This window comes from Lissotriton vulgaris, chromosome 6 (assembly GCF_964263255.1).
Source record: "Lissotriton vulgaris chromosome 6, aLisVul1.2, whole genome shotgun sequence".
Taxonomy (NCBI): Eukaryota; Metazoa; Chordata; class Amphibia; order Caudata; family Salamandridae; genus Lissotriton; species Lissotriton vulgaris.
Genome location: NC_141694.1, coordinates 1,293,727,068 through 1,293,750,446, shown reverse-complemented (window position 1 = coordinate 1,293,750,446; position 23,379 = coordinate 1,293,727,068). Strand labels below are relative to the sequence as shown.

At 43.5% G+C, this 23,379-nt stretch overlaps 1 protein-coding gene across 1 annotated transcript in view; it reads right to left on the bottom strand.

The window, feature by feature from the left end:
* Nucleotides 1–23,379, bottom strand: part of ENPP3 (ectonucleotide pyrophosphatase/phosphodiesterase 3) — a 716,664-nt gene that overhangs the window by 74,834 nt on the left and 618,451 nt on the right. The window contains exons 23-24 of the mRNA XM_086927431.1: nt 18,451–18,528; nt 10,007–10,139 (exon numbers count right to left, since the gene is read on the bottom strand). Coding sequence (XP_086783557.1) covers nt 10,007–10,139; nt 18,451–18,528 — 211 coding nt within the window. The remainder of the gene's footprint in view (nt 1–10,006; nt 10,140–18,450; nt 18,529–23,379) is intronic.

The window sequence follows — 23,379 nt, the reverse complement described above, 5'->3', positions numbered from 1 at the left end:
CTCGAACCCTGGTTTCCAGCACCAGCGGCAGTCTAGCCGAAGGACCACATCCTCTCCCTTGTGAGTGCCACACCATTTACATTCCCTTAAAGGGTGTTCAACAGGACAGCTTTTTGGCAGGGTGATGTTTTGAGGGTTCCAAAAATTTTCCTGGTATATTGTTTCCTTAATGGAGAGAGTTTCCTTCCTCCTCACTGAATTGTATTTTTTTCTTCTTCCCAGTATTTTGGGATTCATGGTTCATTCCTCGTTTGGCCTCCAGCTTCAGGCTTCTTGAATCAGACATGTTGTGGTGTCCTATTCAGTTTCCACACTCAGCTGGACTTGTAAAACAACTTTGAAGCACCCTCCTGGGTTTTGCCTTTTTTTAGAGGCAGAGAGCACGTCACTGTTTATTGTCATTCAACGGAATCTCCTTAACATCATTATTAGTGGTGCCATCATCACCGCAAGACATTAAATACATTTGACCAGTGCAAAAGTAATGACTTCAGGCAACATAACTCAGATGTTTGTGCAACATTGTTTTGCTTTTTTACTTTATTTGGGGAATTCAGATAATATTGGAAAGCCCCAGTGTTTGTATTTAGACTCAAGATTCAATGGTTACATAGTACTAACCTTAGGTAAAAGCACACTCATTTAATGTCTAAATTACTAATTTTGCATTTGGCAAATTAAAATGAACATTGTCATATCAATTGACTTTTTTTATAAAACTGTGTATTTAAAAAATAAATGTTCCTCGGTATAGCCGCAGTAAAAAATCTTTTATAGTGTGTGCACTTCACTCATCGTGTCAGGTATGATAAATAAATACTGTAAACACAGTGGATATGCATTTTGAAAACACAAATGTCATACAAGAGACGGTAAGAAACTTACTGATTCAAATTAAAATGTATTAGGAACTTACCAACTAAAGCAACATTCACATAGAAAACCATTGAGGTTTGATTAGAGCAGTATCCACTCAGCAGCATTTAGAGACCTGTACCATACTATTAATTCTATGGCTTCTGGGTTTGCTATCATAGAATCAGACAGATTCCTTTGCACCGATGAGCGTGGGAATCCGAGCAAACATGTTTCATAATAATTATAATGAATATTCAATTCATGTGGACTGAGACCTTATTTGACTGCACTTCTCTGACAACAGGTCTGGCACATCCTTCGGAGCACCTACTCCTCTAAGCCAGCTAATGAAAACAAGCATTTGTAATGCAATAGGTCTCGCATTGCTGAAAGTTTGCGCTATTGGTGTTGCTCATAATAATGCAACACCAATAGCTCAAACTTTCAGTAATGGGAAAGCTAATGCATTGCAAATGGGCTGCAGCACTCACCCTTTAGATGTTTTAAACTAACGCACGAGTTCTGCGATTGCTTTGTAATGCAATATCTCTCACATTACTGAAAGTTTGAGCTATTGGCATTGTATTATTATTATTAGCAACATCAATAGCTCAAACTTCCAGCATTGCGAGACCTTTTGCGTTGCAAATGGACTGCCGCACTCACGCTTTAGATGTTTTAAACTAAAGCGCGAGTGCCGCAATTGCTTTGTAATGCAATAGCTCTTGCATTTCTGAAAGTTTGAGCTATTGGCGTTGCATTATTATTAGCAATGCCAATAGTGCAAACTTTCAGCAATGCACGACCGATTACATTGCAAATGCTTGTTGTTTCCAGCTGCCATGGACCCATTACCACTTCCCTATCAGACACCAACAGTTCAGAGAAGCATATGGAACAGGTGCTTTTTGGGAGTATAGTTTGTGAATGAGAATTGTGGATCAAGCTGATCTCCTGTAACATTCTGCGACTTTCCATAATCTCAAACGCGGTGCTCTTTGCACCCTTCTGATGTTTGTCCCCAGACACGTCCATTCCTGAAATGGTCTCACCTGAGAAGTGTTGCATTATATATACTCCAGTAGAAGTGAGACCTATAGAAACAGTTTAGATTTGTCACATTATTTCCTCAGCGCTTTAATTCTGTCACTATTAAGTGAGGTCAAGCTAGTTGATGGTAAAATAAAGGTCCAGTTGAGTCTTAACAGACATCTGTAAATAACGTAGCAACACTAGCTCTGAGTGAGTCTATCCGTGGTGCTATGGTGTTGATGGGTCGGGATACATGTTAAGAGTATCACATGCATGCTATCAATAAGAGCATAACAAGTGGGTATAGAATAGCATGCATTCTATTATTCTACATAGCTTGGGCTCCCACAGCTGTTCATCTAAGTGTGTGCCATGTCACAGGCATACAATACAGAGGCACAAATACAATCACATACAGATACATAAATACAATTAGAAGAATTTTTTCCATGTCCCTATACATTGATTAGATGAAGCAATGGTAGGCAATACTTCACCTGACGAGGAGCAAGAGGAAGAGGAAGAAATCAAGCAAGGGGTAGGGGCTGCGGAGGAAAAGTGAACACTGACTTGTTCAAAGTAAAAAGAGAAAACTAAATGTTAAATCGAGATAACTCAATCAGGAGCCAGGAGGCGCTCTGGGTAAACAGGAGACTTTATTCATGAGTCACAACACAAGGACCTCAGCCACAGCTGTCTCTTCCTTCACACTCCGCACAGGGAGCTCGACTTAGAACGTTCGCACCTGTGACATTCCACAGCCTGTCACAGTGGTGTGACCCATTGTGAACCCAAGGGGGGTGAGGGGCCAGGTCAGGGTAGGCCCCTGCAGCAGAAGATACCACACATCCCCCTCCTTTACACAACCTAGAACAATTGAACACAACAGAAGTGAATGTACAATGGAAATAATCAAGTGACATAGTGCTGCAAATATCTCTGGTGGTAGACCTTCCTATGACTTTTCCTGGGGAAACATTTGGTCTGTTCTAGGCAACCTTTCTCAGGTGTTTCGCCCCCCCCCCATCGGGTTTCCCTCCCTCTCCCTGGTGCATTATCGGTGTCCACCGCGGTGTCATTGTACCTTACCACCCTCCCCAGATTCTAAATCTTCCCCTCTTGGGTCTTCACCACATTTTTAAATAACTTCACATTTTTGGTAGGCTTAGTGAACTCTGACTAATCTGCTCTACCAGTGGGTGCTTTGCTTTTGATAGGATCACCCACATGGAACCTCACATCTTTAACTGCATGTAGCCTGTCGAACCTGGCCTTCCTGTCGCTCATGGCTTTAATTTCACAGTCTCTGACTGCGACTCCTTATCTTGGTCAATCCACCTTTTTTGCCACTTCATCCACCCAGGTACTAACTTAGTGTTTGGCTTCCTGGCTCTGAGTAATTCAAAAAGTGTCTTGCCAGTGGTTTGATGAGGGCTAAGCCTGAAAGCTTCACGACGTTGCACGCCCTCTTCCTTCCAACATAGCCCATTGGCCCTGGCCAATTGGATCCCCTCCTTGATAGTCTTGTTAAATCGTTCGGCCATCCCATTTGTTTCTGGGTGATAAAATGCACAACGCGTGTGTACTATCCCTTTACTCTCCAGGAATTCCCTCATTTCTTTAGAGCAGAGTTGCACTCCATTGTCCTTCAATAAGGTACTTGGCAAACCTTCTCTTGCGAATATCTCTTGTGAAAAATTATGACAACCTTCATGGTGATTTCTGACACGAATTTTACTTATGGCCACCTGGAGTATAGATCCATAAGAACCAAAATGCACGCCCTGCGATGTTCTCCGGTTATTGGGCCCACTATGTCCAATTCTGCATCATCCCATGGACCCATGTGAAGGGGCCTACACTGCATGGGTGGTGTGTGCTGTTTTAGGACCTTGTCACTGGTGGAGCATGGCACACAGTGTCTTATCTTCCTCTCAATTTCGATGTCCATGCTCGGCCACCAGTAGTCTAGCCGTAACCTTTGTTTGGTTTTGGTGACTCCCAGGTGCCCCTCATGTGCTAGGGTGACCAAATACTCTCTTAAGGTCTGGTGGGCTACCAACCTGGTACCACTGAACATACAATCCTCGTTGAGAGAGAGTTTGTCTCTGACCATCCAGAATGGTCTAAGCAGCTCTTCTCGCTTGCCTTGGTCCATCCATCCTCCCTTCGCCTTCTCACAGACTTTCTGTAGAAGCTCGTCAGCTCTAAGTGCTTCCTTCCAGCTACCCTCTTCAATGGCTTCTTGAGTGATGAGGCACATGTTCTCCACTTGTATTTCTTTATCAGCCTTCATCACCTCCTCAGCCTCGTCTGTTTGACCACTCTCCTCACTCACTAATCGAGAAAGACAGCCAGCTGCTAGGTTTCTCACTCCAGGTACGTATTCCACCTCGAACGTGTACTCCTGAAGGTTCACGACCCATCTTCTGATCCTGCTCGATTTGGAGTCTAGCCCTTTTCTGCTGAAGACCTCAACTAGGGGCTTGCGATCGGTTCTCAGGTGGTATTTCATTTCCCACACAAAGTCTCTGAATCTGTTCATCGCCCAATGCACCGCTAGCGCCTCTTTCTCGATTACCGAGTAGTTGACCTCTGCCTTCCGTAGCGAGGTGATGCAAAGGCTATCATCTCCTCCTCTCCTTCTCTGACCTGCATGAGAACTGCCGCCGAACCTTTCGAACTTGCATCAGTTGTCAGTACTGTCTTCCTGCCCGGCATGAACGATATGAGGTTAGGTGCTTTAGCTAGCGCTTTTTTTGTGTCTTCAAACTCCTTCTGGCACTCCACTCTCCATTTAAAAGTCACCCCTTTCCTGAGCAAATTGCATATGGTATATGTACGTCTCGCAAAGTTCTGCACAAATTTACTATAAAATTCCACCATCCCCATGAAGGACTTTACTTCATCCTTGTTTTTAGGTGTTTCAAGGTTGACAATTGTGTTTTAAACTTCTGTTTTTGTGCGAATGCCCTCTTTTGTCACCTTGTGGCCCAGAAACTCCAACTCTGAACAGCCAGTCTTGCACTTCTCTTTCTTCACCATGAGTCCTTGTTCTTGAAATCTTCCCAGGACCTGCCTTAGTCTAACCTCATGCCGCTTGTCATCCCTTCCGAAGATCAGCACGTCGTCTTGGTAGCACATGACCGCTGGAATCCCTTTAAGGAGGTTGCTCATTATCCTTTGAAAAACTGCCACAGCAGATACTAGTCCAAACGGCATCCGCTTAAATTCGTACGCCCCAATGGGCGTTACAAATGCTGTGAGTTCTTGTGAGTCAGGGTGGAGTTTAACTTGGTAAGAAGCTGAGGTTATATCCAGCGCGGTGAATACTTTTGCTTCTTCCAATATGCTCATCAGTTGTGAAATATTTGGTAGAGGGTGTTTATCCACTATGACTTCCTTGTTTAATGCTCTAAGATCAGTGCACAAATGCACTGTCCCATCGCCTTTCTTGGCTGCAATGATTGGTGCCAACCACTCCGTGGCCTTTACCGGTTCGATTACTTCCAGCTTGCACAATTTCTCCAATTATTCCTTCACAGCCCCCTGTATGGAAATGGGGAGATTCCTGACTTCTGCTGTAACTACTTGGATCCTTCTCTGAGTTTTATTCTGTGGGCATAGTTTCTGAGGCACCCTAATTTCTCTGTGAAGACCTCCTTGAACTCTTCCTCTATCCCCACTGCGGTTCTCCCCACCTCCTGTACCAGTATCTGGGGATTCTTGTTGGGATTCAGATAGACACCTAACTCTTTCTGTGCCTGACACCCCAGGATGTTGTCCCCCTTCTCCGATACATACATTTTGGTGACAGTCGGCTTGTCCTTGTAGCCTACCTTCCCCCAGAAGTAACCCTTAATTTTTATGGTCTGGCCACCATAAGCACCCGGTACTACATCCATCTTCTACAGTATTAGATTACCTTTTTATACTTTCTCAAACTCTTCTGCAGAGTTTATTGTCAGTTTGGAACAAGAATAAAACATTACCTCAATTCTGGTTTCTTCTACAGCTGCAAAGTCTTTGGGGTTGCTCATTGACCCACCCTGTACTTTTAACACTATCTCATCTCAAACACGTGCATTGCCATCTCTACTCTGTTTCCTGTAGCTGGCACTGCTTCTGCAGCATTGCCTGAAATGACCCTTTCTTTCACACTTGTTGCATGTACTTTTTAGAGCAGGACACCCCCGGTCACTCGCTAAATGACCTGGTCTGCCACACCGGTAACAGTTTCCTTTAAATCCCCAACTTCCCTTGACCTCTTTCTATTCCTTTTATTTGCTTCTTAAGTGCGAGTATACTTTTGTTCTCGATCGATACCTCACTCACTTTGGCTTTCCCTTCACTATCCTGCTTCATTTCACTCACACACTGCATCATGTCCTCTACTTGTTTTGCTACAATGAGTTCCTCCCCAGTGGTGGGTCATCCTTTAGCCATAACTCTTCACGTACACGCTCAATCTTACACATTAGGACAAACTGGTCACGTATTCGTTCCTCACAAGATCCCCCAAACTTGCACGTAGAGGCCAACTTGCGCAGCTCACAGACAAACTCCTCCACTGTCTCCCCCTCCTTCTGTCCCCTCCTTCCAAAATGGTACCGTTCCATAATCATGCTTATTTTTGTTAAAAAATGGGTGTCTAGTTTCTTTAAATTTATCTCATTCATTCAACCCCCTCGCATCATTTGCATTCAGCTCTGGAAGAGGTTCTAGTATTTCTTGCCCTTCAGCACCCAGGTAGTGCATCAACAAAGCCACTTTTGTTTCCAGCCCCATATTGGGTCCACATAATACTGTGTAGTTCTGGAAAACTTTTTTCCATTTATTCCACTTGAGGGTTGGCTCCCCAGGAGTCGACAGAAAAAAAGGCAGGGCGTTACATTCTGCATTGTGGTTTGGGGCTGAGGAAAGTGGGGTGAGAATGAAGAGAAATCAAGCCTTAATTGTGTTTCCAGAGACAACCGGTCAATTACCACCAGGTGCCCTGCTAGATCAGACCCTTACTCTTTGCTGCCAACTGACAAGACTCTGCAGGGGACTGCAATATCACCATAACATAATAACTCCTATATGAAGCGTGGGAGTGGATTTTAATTGAACAGGGAAATGCAGAGAAGGGAACCACTAGGTGGCGCTGTCCTAAAGTCGAACTATTCTTGTTAGTGGCAGAGCATAATCTCTTTCGTTCTGCTAGAAAGGAATGGCAGAACGATTACATCCTGAGGTTTGGGAAACACATCCCCTTCTCCTCCGTGACCTCCATCAAACAGCATCCAATCTTCCTTTTGGTCTGTTCGCACGCTGGCACCCAACGGTGACACAGGCTCCAGTTGGTGTCTCCTCGTAGTGCCAGCATGGCGCGCAAAATTCCCTCCTGACGGGTGAGTGGCAGTCTTCAGTCAATACAGGTAAAAGCTGATAGCGACCTCATTAGCACCCATATCCTAGACTTTTCTTTAAATATATATTCTACAAGCGGTGCCAGTCAGCGCGACCGGCAAAACAACGTGCGTGCGGACGGCTTCTTCCACACGATCCACAGCCTTCCCCTCAGAGCGGACTCTTTACTCCTGGCAGTTCGAGCCTTCCCCCTGTTGCTGCGTCAAGTTTGTCGGGACACTGTCGCCAATGCTGAGGTCAGCGTGACGGGACCACTAGGATGTCACAGACTTTGGTAACCGATTAAGATAACTCCATCTCAGCTAGCACCTCAGGCACGCACTACTCAGCCAAAGTGTCCATGCAAAGATGGCAGGCTTCCTCGAGCAGTCCCACTTGCAGCAGTCATGCTGTGATGTGCGACGATGGCAGAGTGGGACAGTGGAGCTTCCACGCTCCAAAAATCTTTTCCTCAGTACACCACTACACAGGTACGACCACTGACTGACAAGCTGCTCACTGCCTCTGTCGTACCTCCGCTGTGCCCTCACATCATTCGCCCCAACGCTACATCCAGACGAAGCTTAATAATCATCTGTGTCAGAAGGTAGGTGCAGATAATTTCTTCACCCTTTTGGTTACTTCTCAGCGACTTCTTACACCTACACTTCACTCCTAGGCATGCGACTCCCAGACTGGCAGTGGGGCTCTTCTCTCGTACTCACGGTACTGTAGCTGTAAATGTGTCACTTCAGCTTGTTGAGGTCCTCTTCTTTAGTGCTCCTCTCCTTTCAGATCCCGTCCCTCGTTGCCAGTGTTAAATCAAGATAACTCAGTCAGGAGCCAGGAGGCGCTCTGCGTAAACAGGAGACTTTATTCATGAGTCACAACACACAGATCCTTCGCCACTGTGACATTCCCCAGCCTGTCACAGTGGCTTGACCCATTGTGAACCCAAGGGGGGGGGGGGGGGGGGGTGCGGCCAGGTCAGGGTAGGCCCCTGTGGCGGAAGATACCACACAAAAGTAGTGCTTCACTGGCAAGTTGTGTAAAGTGGCGGTAATGCATTTGTTAATGAATAAAACCGATCTGGACAGTTTTCATATGTTTAACCTTATTTTTGTCTCCATTCCAGGCCACGCTTCTAAGATCCTGCATGAAAAAGTTTTTTGCCTCGACAGGCATTGTTTACCTGCTTCTCCTGGTAAAAGAGTCTCTGCTGGTTTGGGTTTTTGTGGAAGGTCTCCTGGACCTTGAGCCTTAGACCCTTGGTCTTGGTGATACATACTCCTTTGTATGCACTACAAACAGTGTCACTTGCTCGCAAAGTAATGCCAACCTGCTTCGCCCATTGGAAGTCATGGCTGAGCTGCAGGGAGTGTTTACTGAGGGCTCACATGGGATTCAGAGCACCAAGCAATTCTCGTGAAATGTACAGCCAGCTGAGGCTTGCGTCTCGCTCTGATTAAAGAGCCTGCGGGGGCACTGGCACTGCCTTCTTTCCATCTTCCCACTTAAAGCTGCAGCTTGATTTGTAGGTCTGTCCAAAAGGAATGGCCCTCCAGAACATTTATGAGTGGCATAAAAGATATATCATCATGCGCTAGATCTGATCAGCATGATCGAGCAATAAATAAAATCCAGCAAACAGTGGAAATTTACTTAGCTGTGATGGGAAGCCTTTCTTTAGCCGAGTTACAAAAATGATACGTTTGCTGCTCAATGCTGTTTAAGAGTGGGAGGGGTGTTCTTTGTAGGCAAGTCAGAAAAAAACATTTTTGAAACTGAAATTGCGCATGGCGCACGGAAAATAAAAACAACAAAAGCATTGGTAAATGCAGGAAAATATGTTACAGACAATAGAACTGGAGGTAAAGTAAGTGCCCTGCACAGGAATCAATGAAAAGTCAGGAAAGAGAGGGGGTGGGATGTAAACCCCCTTGCAGGTGAAACCTAAAAAACAAGCCCAATCTCCCTTAAAAGGAAGCCAACATGAATAGCCTACCAGAAAAAAAGCCCAACTGATGGTGGACATCGAAAAATGCAAAAAGCCTAAAATAGCGGAGTGGGAGGCATGGTGGAGTAGGCAGCAGTAACACAACTGTGGCATTAAGAAAAGTTGGGAGAAAGAATGCTATATTTGAATGTAAGCAGCAAGGGCGCTGAAGCTGAACACAGACAAACAATAACAGAGCACGAAACCAAGAACAAAATAGTCCCCCAAAGGTCAGATAAAGAACCATAGCGGAATGAGACAGTACTAAGTCCTTGCTCTGTGGGAGGAACAGAAGAGAGAAAGGAGGGACAAAGAGGCAGGACTGACCACTGGCAATCAAGGATTTTTAAAGGACACTGACATAGACAAAAGGAAAGCAATGGCAAGAAGGGGATGGACTTGAAACCCACAGACTAATTACAGCAGGTCTCGAAAGAGACAGCGCATGCGCTGTCTAGCTCCACCCAAAAATGACTTGGCTCCACTGGTAGAAACATGGCAAAACACTGGATTAGATTGGAAAGAGTGGGTTTGATGACATGGGAGAATCACTAGTTTATGGCAGTTCTCATTCTTTCCAAAAGCTTACATCCCAAGAGACTTTTAACATGGTATTCTGTGGACAGGGTCAGTGGAAAATGGCCACGTCATCTTTTTCTAGCCAATGAAGATCTAAGCATCTCTATCACATTATTGGTACCCTCATTTTCGACACTGGGTTATACTTACTGCTCAATTTCATTGAGTGTGTCATAATGGCCGTCATAGTTATAATCAAACACAGGTCCACTAATCACATTCAGTCCATTTCTTTCTGTAGCGTATCTTGGAAGCAGAACGTCATGGAGGTAATTCCAAATCTCTGAAATAACAAAACATATATATTATGTTCTGCAAGTGCTAGCTCTTAGCATTTTAAAACACATATAACTTTAATTTTACTTGGTAGTGGGATTTATAAGTGTGTGTGCATGTGTATTTATGTGTGTTTTCTGTGGTGTCAGGTGTTGCCAGTAGAGAAGATAGTCATAACGGAGAATTTGTTTACATTAAGAAATGACATGGGTTTAAAAATGAATTTCACTTCTACTAGGAGAGCCTATGCATTGTTCCAATATAAGATCCTGTGCCACACTACGATCACAGGACTAGATGATTGATCTATTCAAGTTGTATATTTAAAACTTTTTTGCCCAGATCTACCCAGATTTGTTTGTCATCCCAGTAAAATCACACAGCATCCATATTTTTAGACCTGGCATCCTTGAAGTGGTTTCCCTAACAATTTGCTTTCTGACCTCCTGTTTTTCTGAATTCATTTTTGATGACTTTAGGATTCTGAGCAATTTCCCACTGCTAACCAGTGCTAAAGTGCATATGCTCTGTACTCAAAACATTGCAACACTGGCTTACCCACAATTGGCATATTTAATTTACTTATAAGTACCTAGTGGAGTGCACTATAAATGCCCAGTTCCTGTAAATTAAATGCTACTAGCGGGCCTGCAGCACTGATTGTGCCACCCACTCAGTAGCCCTTTAAACAAGACTCAGGCATCCCTTTTAATACATATAAGTCACCCCTAAAGTAGTCCTTAGACAAACCCCTAGGGCACGGTGCAGTGTCTTTAAAAGGTAGGACATATACCTTTGAGTTTTACATGTCCTAGTAGTGAAAAACTGCTAAATCCATTTTCACTACTACAAAGCATATCACTAACATTGGGATTGCCTTAAACACCTTTTAAGTGTAATTTCCAATTAGTAAAATACAGAGATTTGGAGTTTGGTGTTTCTGGACTCACAATTTAACATCTCCACTTATGGTGAAGTTGTATTTTAAATTGTAAGTCTGAAAATGGCACTTTTAGAAAGATGGCATTCTTTTAAACTAATCTCAAAAGTGAACAGAAACTGTTCTTTATGGGATGCACTTTAAACTAGCTCCGTAGGTGCATACCTTTCAAACATCTTAAGCATATATCTTACATTTTACTTCATAACATAAGCTCATAAAGTTTTACAGTTTGTGTTCAATCATAAAACTGTGCAAACACAGCATTTTGAATTCTTCTTTACAAATACACTTTGAACACTTCAACAGTCTTTCTTGATCTTCTTTTATGTCTTTATAAAATTGCTTCTTATGTTTTCATATTGTTGCCAAACATATAATTCATAACATCCTTATGCTTCCCAATGCATTTCGGTTATTAACCTTCAGAAGGGGAATACTATAAATAAAAAAATATGTGTGTCAAAACTGAATTCTTCTTACATTGAAAAAAAGGGTTGACCCGTTGCACCACACTTCTTGTACATTGTAGAAATGCTCACCGAGCAGTGAATCCAGCACTGCAAAAAGCCCTAGGTGTGTTACCCACGTGATGTGCCACCAATATTCCCAATATTGATGCACTCTGATGCACTCTGTGTCCTGTAAACCTTTATGCTAAAAATCATGCTTTACTACCTATATGCCGACCAAACAACCTGTGTCTGCAAAACAAAAAACATGTACAAAATAAACTTACATGTCCTTCTGTTCGCCAGATTCTTTTACCTTAACCATTCTGTGCCTCTGCATACAGCCGGGTTAGGTGAAGAGATGTGACATTTGAATCCTGATGAGCTATCCCAAGGCCGATGGGCCTTCATGAAGTTGTTAAAGATTGCAGGAATCGCTGTTAGCATGAACTGAAAGCCATTTTGTACTTGGCAGCTATTTTAGTTAGCCATATGCTCGCCATGTGCTTTCTCCCTCTTTCAGAGCCTTGAACATGCTCAGAAAGGCCTAGCTAGCAGAATGCACCTGCTCCTAGTATAGAACTGTCAGGCTATTCTTACTGATGTGTTCAGTTTAGTCGCCCCTCCCACTTTGTTGAGCTAGCATATTTTGTATACCTATATTAGTGAAAAACCATGCTTATCTGTGCCAGGACCTCCCCTTGGTTTTATGCTGACTATGTAACCTATGCATATATAAGGCCTCTGTTGTCTTTACTCCTTAGAATGCCTCCTACAGAGGCCTGAGGGTACTGTGTGACGCAAACTCCCTCATCTAAGGTTAATAAATAAATTGTTTTTATATTACAGCTTCCGTGCTAATTTCTTCTTTGTTGGTTTAAGGACCAGCTGTATCAGTGAATCCCTTAGAAGGTTTCCATTTCTTCAAAGTAGGTTTGGAGGGAGAAGCTGACCCCTGCACATAGGGTTGTGTCTTTCCCACACAAAGAGCTGCATACCCCCCTGTAGTAAGTTAAGAGCCAGGGCAGTAAAGGCAGGGACTTTGTGTTCTTTAAAGACCTCTTTGATGTTCCCCCACTTGAAAGGCACATTTGTGTATAAGTACTGGACCCCTGACACCACCAAATCAGAACCTTGCTGGAACCAACAACATTCTGCCTGGAAGAAGAGCTGATGTGCTGTAGGAGGGAGTGCCACTTTGCTACCTAAATGGCTGTGTTGGCCTGCTGCCTACTGATTGCTGTGCTGTAGGAGGGAATACCACTTTGCTACATGCTCTGCTGTGTTGGCCTGCTGCCTGCCGATTCTTGCCTGGGAATGAGAGGGACAGAACCTGCTCTCTACATCTTTGAACCAAGGACTTGTTGATGCATGCGTGAATCGGGACCGATGCAGTGGCCTCCCACTTAGTACCAATTCAACTGCGACGCAGGTGCCGACCGCAAGGTTTGACGATGACGCAGCTCCGATCTGATGAGGTCGCTGAAAAGCTTGACTTCAACACAGCACCGATCCTTTAATACTGACTGCGAGGCTCGACTCCGATGCACCGACCCGACTGTATGAATCTGAACTGGTGCAGGGAGTCCTTGACGCTGATGCTTGCTCCTTGCAAGGAACTTTTTCAGAGGGCCCTGCGTGGCTCCTGTAGACAGCATGCCCTCCTTCATGGTCAGCCTGGATCATCGGATTTTCCTCGGTCTAGTGCAACTTCAAGTATCCTTTTAGAGCTGTGAACTTCAAAGCAATGTTTCTGGATTTAATCTTGTAAAAATCTATCTCAATTTATACTGATTGTATTTCTGTTGTTGCGGTCTTGTTTTACATAGATAAATATTCTCAATTTTTCTAAATCCATGTGGCGTCTTTTTGTAGTGTTTTCACTGTGTGACTGTAAATTCAAGTGTTGCACAAATACTTTACACATTGCCTCTTCAATTAAGCCTGACTGCCCTGTGCCAAGCAACCCAAGGGTGAGGACAGGTTAATTTAAGTTGTGTATCTGACTTACCATGACTAGGAATTTGGCTCCTGCTTGAACAGGGTGTATACTCTGCCAACCAGCCTCAATTTCTAACACATAACATCCCAAATGTACAAGCAACCTTATTTGAGTGATTTGTAATCAAAATAGCCATCCATCGAGTGACAGACATTCAGTTTGCTACCAGTACCTGTGGGCCTCTACGTTTTTCTGTGCTTTCCAATCTTTATAGGACAAATTGGTTACCAGAAGACCTAAAACATGCAATTTAAACTGGGTCACATAAAGCTATATAGATTGATGTTTCTTAGTGTTTTTTATTCTTTCGGTGTTCCAAAACGTCGTTTATATCCCTATTCTTTATGCACGGTTAGATTAAATGGAGTAGCGAAAGACCGCATGTGGTAGATCTACTAGGAGGAAGGTGTAAATATCTCTCTCTTTGAAAAACGCTCGCCCCACCTAAAATATTGGAGAAATCTAAAAGTATCCTCTTTTTCCATTGCTCTATGCTGACTCTCACATTTTCATCATCCCATCCATGATCCTTCTTCATCTAAGACATTTCTTTTACCCATCCTCCAGTAGGAGGTTCAGGTTGAACCCTCTGCTCCATCCATTTCTTGCAAAAAAGACCAATTAATGGACAGAATGCTGAACAATGCATGCATTTACCACAATACAGAGATCTGGGCCTAAATTCATAGTTTTTTTGCTCCCTATGCACCCAGCCATATGCAAATCAATCTTGACCCTGTTTCCCATGGGAACAGTCCAGCAGGAATTCCCAGGCCAGGTCTTCCCTTGACTGAAAACAAGCATCCGAGGAATGGTTTTGGGGTATCACCCAATCCTCAGCCAGGCTAGCTTGACTCCAGTGGCATGAAGAGCACGGAACCTATGTCTGGGCATACTTGTCCCGCTCGGGGTGACAAATGCAAAATGAACAATGGATGGACAGAACACTGATCAATGTCATGCATTCACCCCAGTACAGAGATCTGGACCCTAAGTCTATTGTTTCTTTGCTCCCCATGCCATTCGAGTTTAGACCCAACCATATGCAAATCAGTATTGACCCTGTCCTCCATGGGAACAGTCCAACCCAAACTACCAGGCCAGGTCTTCCCTGAACTGGTACCAAGCATCCTAGGACCGGTTTTGGGGTATCACCCCTCAACATCCAGTCTAGCTTGACTCCAGTGGCATGGAGTGGTGTGGCTCACCAGTTAGAGGCGGCAGACCCGGGAGCAGAAGTCGGCCGGGACCAGGGTTCAATTCCCGATGCGGCAGGGTCGTGGACTTGGGTCAGCAGACTCGATAATTCTCGCTCCGGTGCCTACTCTAATCTGGGGTCAGACTCGGCAACTCTGGGCATTAGCTTCCTAATCTCCACAACGGCCCCCCCCAACGCCGGGGATGCCTGGCTCCACCCTGGGGACTCCCAGCAGGGACCATCCCACAGGGAAAGCCAGGACGGGTAGCAGCGCGCTTTACAAGTGCAAATATAATAATGGAGAGCACGGAACCCATGTCTGGGCATACTTGTCCCGCTCGGGGTGACAAATGCAAAAAGAACAATGGATGGACAGAACACTGGTCAATGTCATGCATTCACCCCAGTACAGAGATCTGTACCCCAAATCTATTGTCTCTTTGCTCCCTATGCCATTCCAGTTTAGACCCAGACATATGCAAATCAATCTTGACCCTGTCCCCCATGGGAACAGTCCGTCCCAAATTCCCAGGCCAGGTCCTCCCTGGACTGGAAACAAGCATCCTAGTACTGGTTTTGGGGTATCACCCCTGCTCAGCCAGGCTAGCTTGACTCCAGTGGCATGGAGAGCACGGAATCTATGTCTGGGCATACTTGTCCCGCTCGGGGTGACAAATGCAAAAAGAACAATGGATGGACAGAACACTGATCAATGTCATGCATTCACCCCAGTACAGAGATCTGGACCCTAAATCCTTTGTTTCTTTGCTCCCCATGCCATTCCAGTTTAGACCCAGCCATATGCAAATCAGTCTTGACCCTGTCCCCCATGGGAATAGTCCAACCAAACTGCCAGGCCATGTCCTCCCTGGACTGGACACAAGCATCCTAGTACCAATCTCGGGGTATCACCCCTCGACAGCCAGGCTAGCTTTACTCCAGTGGCATGGAGAGCATGGGATTTAGGGTAGCCTGGCTGATGAGGAGTAATACCCCGAAACCGGTCCAAGGATGTTATGGTCCAGGGAGGACTTGGCTTGGCAATTTGTGCTATACCATTCCCATGAGGAACAGGGTCAAGACTGTTATGCCTATGGCTGGGTCTAAACTGGAATGTCATGGTGAGCAAATTAACAATGGATGGGGGTGAATGTTTGATTTGCTCTGCATTCCGTCCATCATTGGTGTGTCTTTTGCCATCCATTTCTTGACCCTTACATCTACAGTATTTCCACATTATTTGTTGCCTTTAGTATTTATATGTTAAATGTGCCTTTTGATATCTGTTTTAGGTCTGGATTGACAATGTCCCTTCCACAGTATTATAAGTGTATTATATCCATTACATTTTGAAGGAAAATCCTGTCTGCCAAACTCTAAGTCAGACCCAAAACGTCCGATAGGTAACTTTTTTTAGCAAGTCCAACATCTATAGCATACCAACTGGGCTCTCAAAAGTGGGCTGGCCCCTCATGCCCTTGAGCTCCCTTACACTATAACCGCCCACAGACACAAATGGAATCTATTCTGAATACTTCTGTGACATGCTTTAATGGTTCACTGTAACATGCCTTTACTATAGGACACTTACATAAATCCAGTTGAACATTTAAATTAACTGCTATTTGGCTGATAAATATTTATAGATCAAAACTGGGATGGCCATACAATCCCAGGGACTGTGACCCACACAAAGTTGATTAGTATTTTAAGCAAAAGTTAAGCAACAAGTTGTGTCCCTGATGTACTCAAACAAAGAAGGGAAGAGCAGCCACACCAATGTGCTCCAGTCAAGGTAACCTTCTACAAAATATTGAGTTTCGTGAGCACAACCCGGGAACACCAAAAAAGAGAGTCCATTCCATGTTTCCTGGAATTGGTTCCTTTTATTTTCTCTTATCCGTGTTCAGCTTCTTTGAAACACAGTATTTTTTCTTTTCTCTGATTCTAATTTCACAGAATAAATTCACGGTAGCTAACAGATGTTTCTTCTGGCACAACCGCCACGACTACTTCAAGGCTAATAATATCTTTGGGTCATCATAGGCATTCTGAGTCTAAAGAATATCTGGAAATAAATGTTAATACTTTGTTGGCATGTCCTGATGTGGCACAACACACGTTGCATTCTTGCTTATCTTAAACAGAATGGCCCACTGCATGACCGAATAAATATTTATAGTTTGCATTGTGTGTATTGTTCCTTGCTTGCTCTACCACCTCCAGTAGGGTTAAGTTATGAGTTTGGGTAGCTTGTAATCGCAGAGATAAAGTGTGCCTGAGAGAGTATTTAGATAAACTATATGTCTGAAAAGCAGGATCAGGTTGTAGTATTAGCTTTGGCAGAGCGCCTTAAGCCTCTGTCTTATCTTTTCCCTCTATCTAGTCGGTGGTTTTCAAACTAATCTCTACTGCAGATGATTCTTCGATTGATGTCTAATATTTAATTATTCTCCTTTATATTACTAATGCCCCCCTCTAACTCTCTAAAGCTTCAAATTACGCATCCCGTCCTGAAACATAGGGTGTGCCTTGGTGTTGTATGGTACTATGGAGACTCTACTAAGTCATTTATCCCCACACTTGACATTGAGAAGCCAATTATGTCTCACTAGAACTTAGTATGTCTTAATCTCTGTCTTTGACCATCATTACATTCTTGACTCACAATACACCAATTTCTGAATAGACTGCAGCACTTTGCGCGTGAATACCACAGCTATAAAGATATTCAACACGTATCAATTACACCACTGGTGTAACAAAACTTTAGCGGGCTTCCTTGCAAGGTACGTGGAGGAGCCCCCTCCACAATCAATCAGGTGTTCTCCGGCCAGAGTACTGTGCTGAGGGGGCCCCTTGGAGCTTGGGTGCCCCCCGCACCGCGAGGGCTGCGGGGGCCTGTGTTACGCCACTGAGTTAAACCATCAGAATTGGGCTAACTATGACAATAAGTCAGTATTAAGGTTTCTTTTACTTGGAACAATGGCACCATTCATGCCTAGATATGGTCACTATTACATGAAAGGATTTAGTTATATCAAAGTGGTTGTCTTGAGACAATCAGGTGACCTGGCTATTTCATTTCTTTCATTTATAAATTTTAACACACTCCGTCCTAGGCATATGGATATTATTGCCTTTTGCTCAGGGATGTACAATTACAGTAGCAGATGAAGGCCAGTATGCCATTATTTAAAAATATATATATATATTCCCTAGAGTCAAAATGAAAGCAATAGGAAGTATGAATATAATAGACTACTATTCACGGTTTAAAGTATAGGTGCAGAACCTGTGTTGGATTATTGGACTAACGGAGATAACGATGCAGAATTGGTATTACCAGACCCTTTTTGAAAGCCTCAAACCATGGTTTTTTGCATACTGTGCACATAACATACCATTTTTAAAACAACACGGCCCTACACAAAGTGATAATGGTTCATCGAAGAGCTGCTTGATACAAGATCCACCAGTGCACTTCTCCCAGAACTTGGCAAGTACTGTGTCCGCCCCAAATATGCCCCATTCTCCAGCTGAACACAAAAGCCTACATACTGTTGTAATGGAAGGCGATATGTATATTGTGAGTGTGAACCTTTGTTGCTGTTGCCTCATCTAAGGGACATTAACAGTTGTGATGTAGTACCACTGAAATTGAGAAAATATTGTAAAAGAACAAATAAATATGCATAAAATGATTAGCAGAACCTTGAAACTCACTTTTAAACTCTTCATACATGGGAACAAAATTACTTGTGAGTAAACCATCATACTGCCCAATTGCAGTTTTGTTGAAATCTGTGGAAATATAACAATAAAGACATATTGTTACAGCAAAGTAAGTAATTAGCGGCATAATACGTCATATTGTTTCCACATTCAAATTTACCCCTTTGTTTACAATTTTGGCGACTTCTGGATGGATCAGTATTTTACTCTTATCCTATGGAAAAGCCGGCTTAAGCCATTTCAAGATTCTGAAGACGTCTTATTTTAATAACTTAGTTGTGATTTCTTTGGCACCACATGCTAGTTGCAAGAAGCTTTAGGGTGAGAAGAGGTCGGAAGACAGGGATAGAAGGAGGGGATATAAATATACTACATGTTTTTGTTTGGAATTCCCCGATAATACCCACATTCACTTTAATAATGCAATACATAATATAATTAACATTTGAAAAAATCACAGTATACAGTAAAATATGATATCACCTCAATCATCTTTTGTAAACGTTTCCTGTATTTAATATCTTCCCTAAGAATGCTGTCCATTAAATACATTACCTACACACTCTCTAAATTCCTAAAAGATATGACTACTACTATCTATCGCCAATCATCAACTTCCACAAAATCGTCCCCAAGTACACCTTTGAATAATCCAATAAAGAAAGCAGAATAGGAGAAAGTGAATCATATCTTCAACAAACCTCAATCCATATTGCCAAAATACAGATTCATATCCTCATCTGATCTAGTTCACTTGTCAAGGTCTAGATCCTAAGCGTAACCCATTCAACCCAAACTTGCCTGGACCTGATCTTACATCTTAAAAGAAGATTTGTCTTATGTTCTGAACCCCTTCAAAGTAAAAAAATATGCACATTGAAAAAGAACAGACGGGGGAACTTTAGTACCGTATCCCAATCACGATCCTGTTCTTTGTAATACGTTTTGAATCCTGTAGGTAAGCCTGAAGTGAAGCAACAAAGGGACCCTGAGTTATAATTTTACGGATATCCCACCACACCAGTTTTTTCGAAATATATATGTGCCATAAATACAATCATGTGGTACAAAAGGGGGTGGTGATGTACCGAAATACAATCATAACCCCTCACATGCCATCATCACATTTAAAACTATTTCTATATCAGGAGAAATAACGTCAGCCATACATTACTTCACCATTCCAAGAGCATCAGTCACATGAAGGAGATACAAAGTTGTGAGTAATGTCTGAACGTTATTGCTTCCTAGTTCCTGTTGCCACAATACTAAGTGTTGTTTCTTCCTCCTAACAGACAAGGTGGGGGAGATAATTGGTCCCTGTGTAAAGCTGAATGAAAGTCAATTTTCTAGGTGGCCTATAAAGACCATGACTCACAGCCTTGTGGAATAACTAATGTCTGAAAAAAATCTTGGTGGTACAGTGCATTCTTCAGCACCCTGGAGACCTCTTGCTGAACTTGATATTGTCATAGGGTCCAGCATAGACCCATACATTTTGTTGGCATTGCAGACAATAGTGGATGTTACATGTTGTTCCGCAGGTAGCCACAGCAAAGCTCAGAGAGCATGTGTGAAGTTCTTTTTTTCACTTTAAACACACGACACTGTTGCCACCTGGTTTTATTCCAACCAAAATTGTTACAGCACCTTCTACTGGACAAGCCGGGGAGCAGAGCACAGTGGGTTGCAGTCAGGGACAGGACCTTTGATGAATGTTTGACTACAAGGCCTCCCTCTCATGCCCCTGTTGGGTGCAGGTGCCCTGTTAAGGTGGGCTAATTCCACTTGGAACCAGCGGCAAGTACATTCCTTGTTCTAATTAATTTCTTTTACATGCAAGTTGCATGCGCACGTCATTCATGTCTTCGGGGGAAGTGACTTCATCGTTAACCACCCTGACGATAGGGAGGACGTATCCCTTCCACCCTCTTCAGTGAGGACCTCTCTACCCTCTTAGGGACCCTACCTGGGATCCCTAATTCTGTAGAATAAGTATCAGAGTGTAGACAAGTTTCATTTTGACATGAAAGTTAAGCACTGGTGTAACTGTGATAAGCATGTGTAGGTGCAGAGGAGCCTTCTCCCTCCTTAGCATTGTCACGAGGGGCGAGCAAGAATTCTGGATCAAGTGTGATTTTTAGATTCCTTACTTTCGTCACCCAGGAACAGTTAAAACCAGAAACATAGTTGGCTTGACTTTACTTTATTAAAAGTCTGATTTACCTTCTTCAGGCCAATAAGGCATAGGTTGCTTTCTTGGAGTGAAGCCATCATAAATGTCTAGGTCGTTTGCCCTTTCACATTACTGTTCATGATCTCCATACAATCTGCTTACATCAAGAAAACATCTTATACTGGTTAATATCGTCTATAGGCCTTTTGTAGTCATGAAAGAGTTATGGGGGCAAGACGGGTCTTTTTAGAGCCCCGCATAATATTCCTTTTGTTACTTAGGTGAACTTGTACAGCTTTATTTGTTGCCACCACCTTCTCTCTACTACACACGTCATATTCTTATCTTTAATTCATTTTTATTGCGATTTTGACATTTTCAAAAACACCCGTTTGTTAGAAACTATATCTTTCCTTTCTCCTTCTTCTTCTCTGTCCTGGAAGTGCTTGCCAGTCAATCAACTTTTTCTTTTTCATTTTCGAAAAGATGCTAAAATTATTCTTTTGAGGATATGTATCATAAAGGCCATTAGGAAGGGCTGAAACGTGTTGGTGTTCTAGGGTCATAGGACCATCACATCCTCTAGCCCTACATTTGTTAGATCAAGCCTAGCGCAGAGCGCATGCGCTGCTCTAGGAGATGACCTTTTGAAATTGCTTTCTTGGAGTGAAGCCATCAGAAATGTCTAGGTCGTTTTCCCTTTCACATTACTACTGTTCATGATCTCCATACAATCTGCTTACATCAAGAAAACATCTTATACTGGTTAATATCGTCTATAGGCCTTTTGTAGTCATGAAAGAGTTATGGGGGCAAGACGGGTCTTTTTAGAACCCCGCATAATATTCCTTTTGTTACTTAGGTGAACTTGTACAGCTTTATTTGTTGCCACCACCTTCTCTCTACTACACACGTCATATTCTTATCTTTAATTCATTTTTATTGCGATTTTGACATTTTCAAAAACACCCGTTTGTTAGAAACTATATCTTTCCTTTCTCCTTCTTCTTCTCTGTCCTGGAAGTGCTTGCCAGTCAATCAACTTTTTCTTTTTCATTTTCGAAAAGATGCTAAAATTATTCTTTTGAGGATATGTATCATAAAGGCCATTAGGAAGGGCTGACACGTGTTGGTGTTCTAGGGTCATAGGACCATCACATCCTCTAGCCCTACATTTGTTAGATCAAGCCTAGCGCAGAGCGCATGCGCTGCTCTAGGAGATGACCTTTTGAAATTGGTCTGCACTTTTGTAACACTCGTGCGGCATCCACTTTGCGGGAGAGAGCAGTGACACGCAGGGGCCATCTGTTTATAATTAGCGTGGCTGCACTTGCTTGTTTACATTGCTGTCTCGCGCTCGCTTTCACTTTCTTGCCTCGCGCTCGCTTTCACTTTCGTGCCGTGCTAAGAGACTGTCTTGACTTAGCTGCTTCTTTCTAGTGCATGAGACGGTATTTTTGTCCTTTGTGGCGGTGAAAGGTGAAGTATTCTCGGCACACGCCGTTACAGGCAAATAATATATGATGTAACCTTTAGCGAATCCTCGGCGCTTCGCTGCGAGCCTGCCGGCCTCCGCGTTCACGCCACGTAATGTTTTATTAATCTTAAAAGTACTGCTGCCGGTTAGCTGAACCCAGGGGGATCCAGCATGCTTCCCCAATCTTTCATTCTTAGGTCGAGGGGGCAGCCTCGGGTGTCAGACTTCGCAACCAGCTGCACACTGCCTGCTACCTCAGCAGCATTCCTGCTGCCACAGAGCGCACGCAGCCGCACGTGCACCTGGTAGCCTAGCATTGCAACTGGTTTTAGAGTACGGTGGGAGAGTTGCATTTGGTGTCGCTCATAAGTCCACTAAGGAAACTTATGCTTGAGGGGAAGACCACACTGCACTCTGTTCCACGACCTGCCACATGACCGCCAGGCAACCTCTCCGTCCCCATACCGCCGACTCACCTGCTGCCTGGTCTGTGCGTGTAGAAGTAAGTAGTATTGTGGTGCGGGCGCACAGTGGTTCTGCCCTCACCGTAATACTATGGTTAATACCATTCCATGATGGTCACTTCATTTAGAGGTAGTAGCCTTGCTGGATGTGGTGCACTACAGATAATATAAGTCACAGGCAATCAGCCTATTAGAACAAAAGCACATTATCAGCTTTGAAACAATTGCTTCCTGTGAACACAGCGTACTGAGAAAAGCTGCAACATTGGCTAGAATATCTAACTCGCAGAAACCATCAGAGGGCAACATTCCGCGTTCCCTCAGTGTTTTGCTTCAGCCTCCCAACTTGTGTTTTAAAGTGCCTTACAATGTGTCCATTAATGGTTATGAATGCACGCATATATTTCTAAATCAGTCTACTTGAACTAGTGTGTATCAGTTGTATAGCTCTTCAATTCCTGGCTGAACAACACCCAGGAAATGTGCTGCATGGCTAAACACTTATAAGGTCCCAAAGGCGAGAACTATTGGCTATGCCAATGCTTGTTTTTAACCTTACCTCCCTCACCGCTTATAAAGGACACTTTAAGAGTGGGAGAGGAATTGTATCTTTAAAGTTATGCCCCTATAAACACAGACTTCATAAGTGCTCCCTGAAACATGGTTGAGCCCACCCAACCTTTAGGAGTTGGGGTGAACCCGATGATGAAGCATGTCACAACTAGAGTGAGTGGGAGTAATATTTAGAAAAGGGTCTCTTTCCCTTGCTACCCACAATAGTGGGTCGGCTATCAACTGGCGTA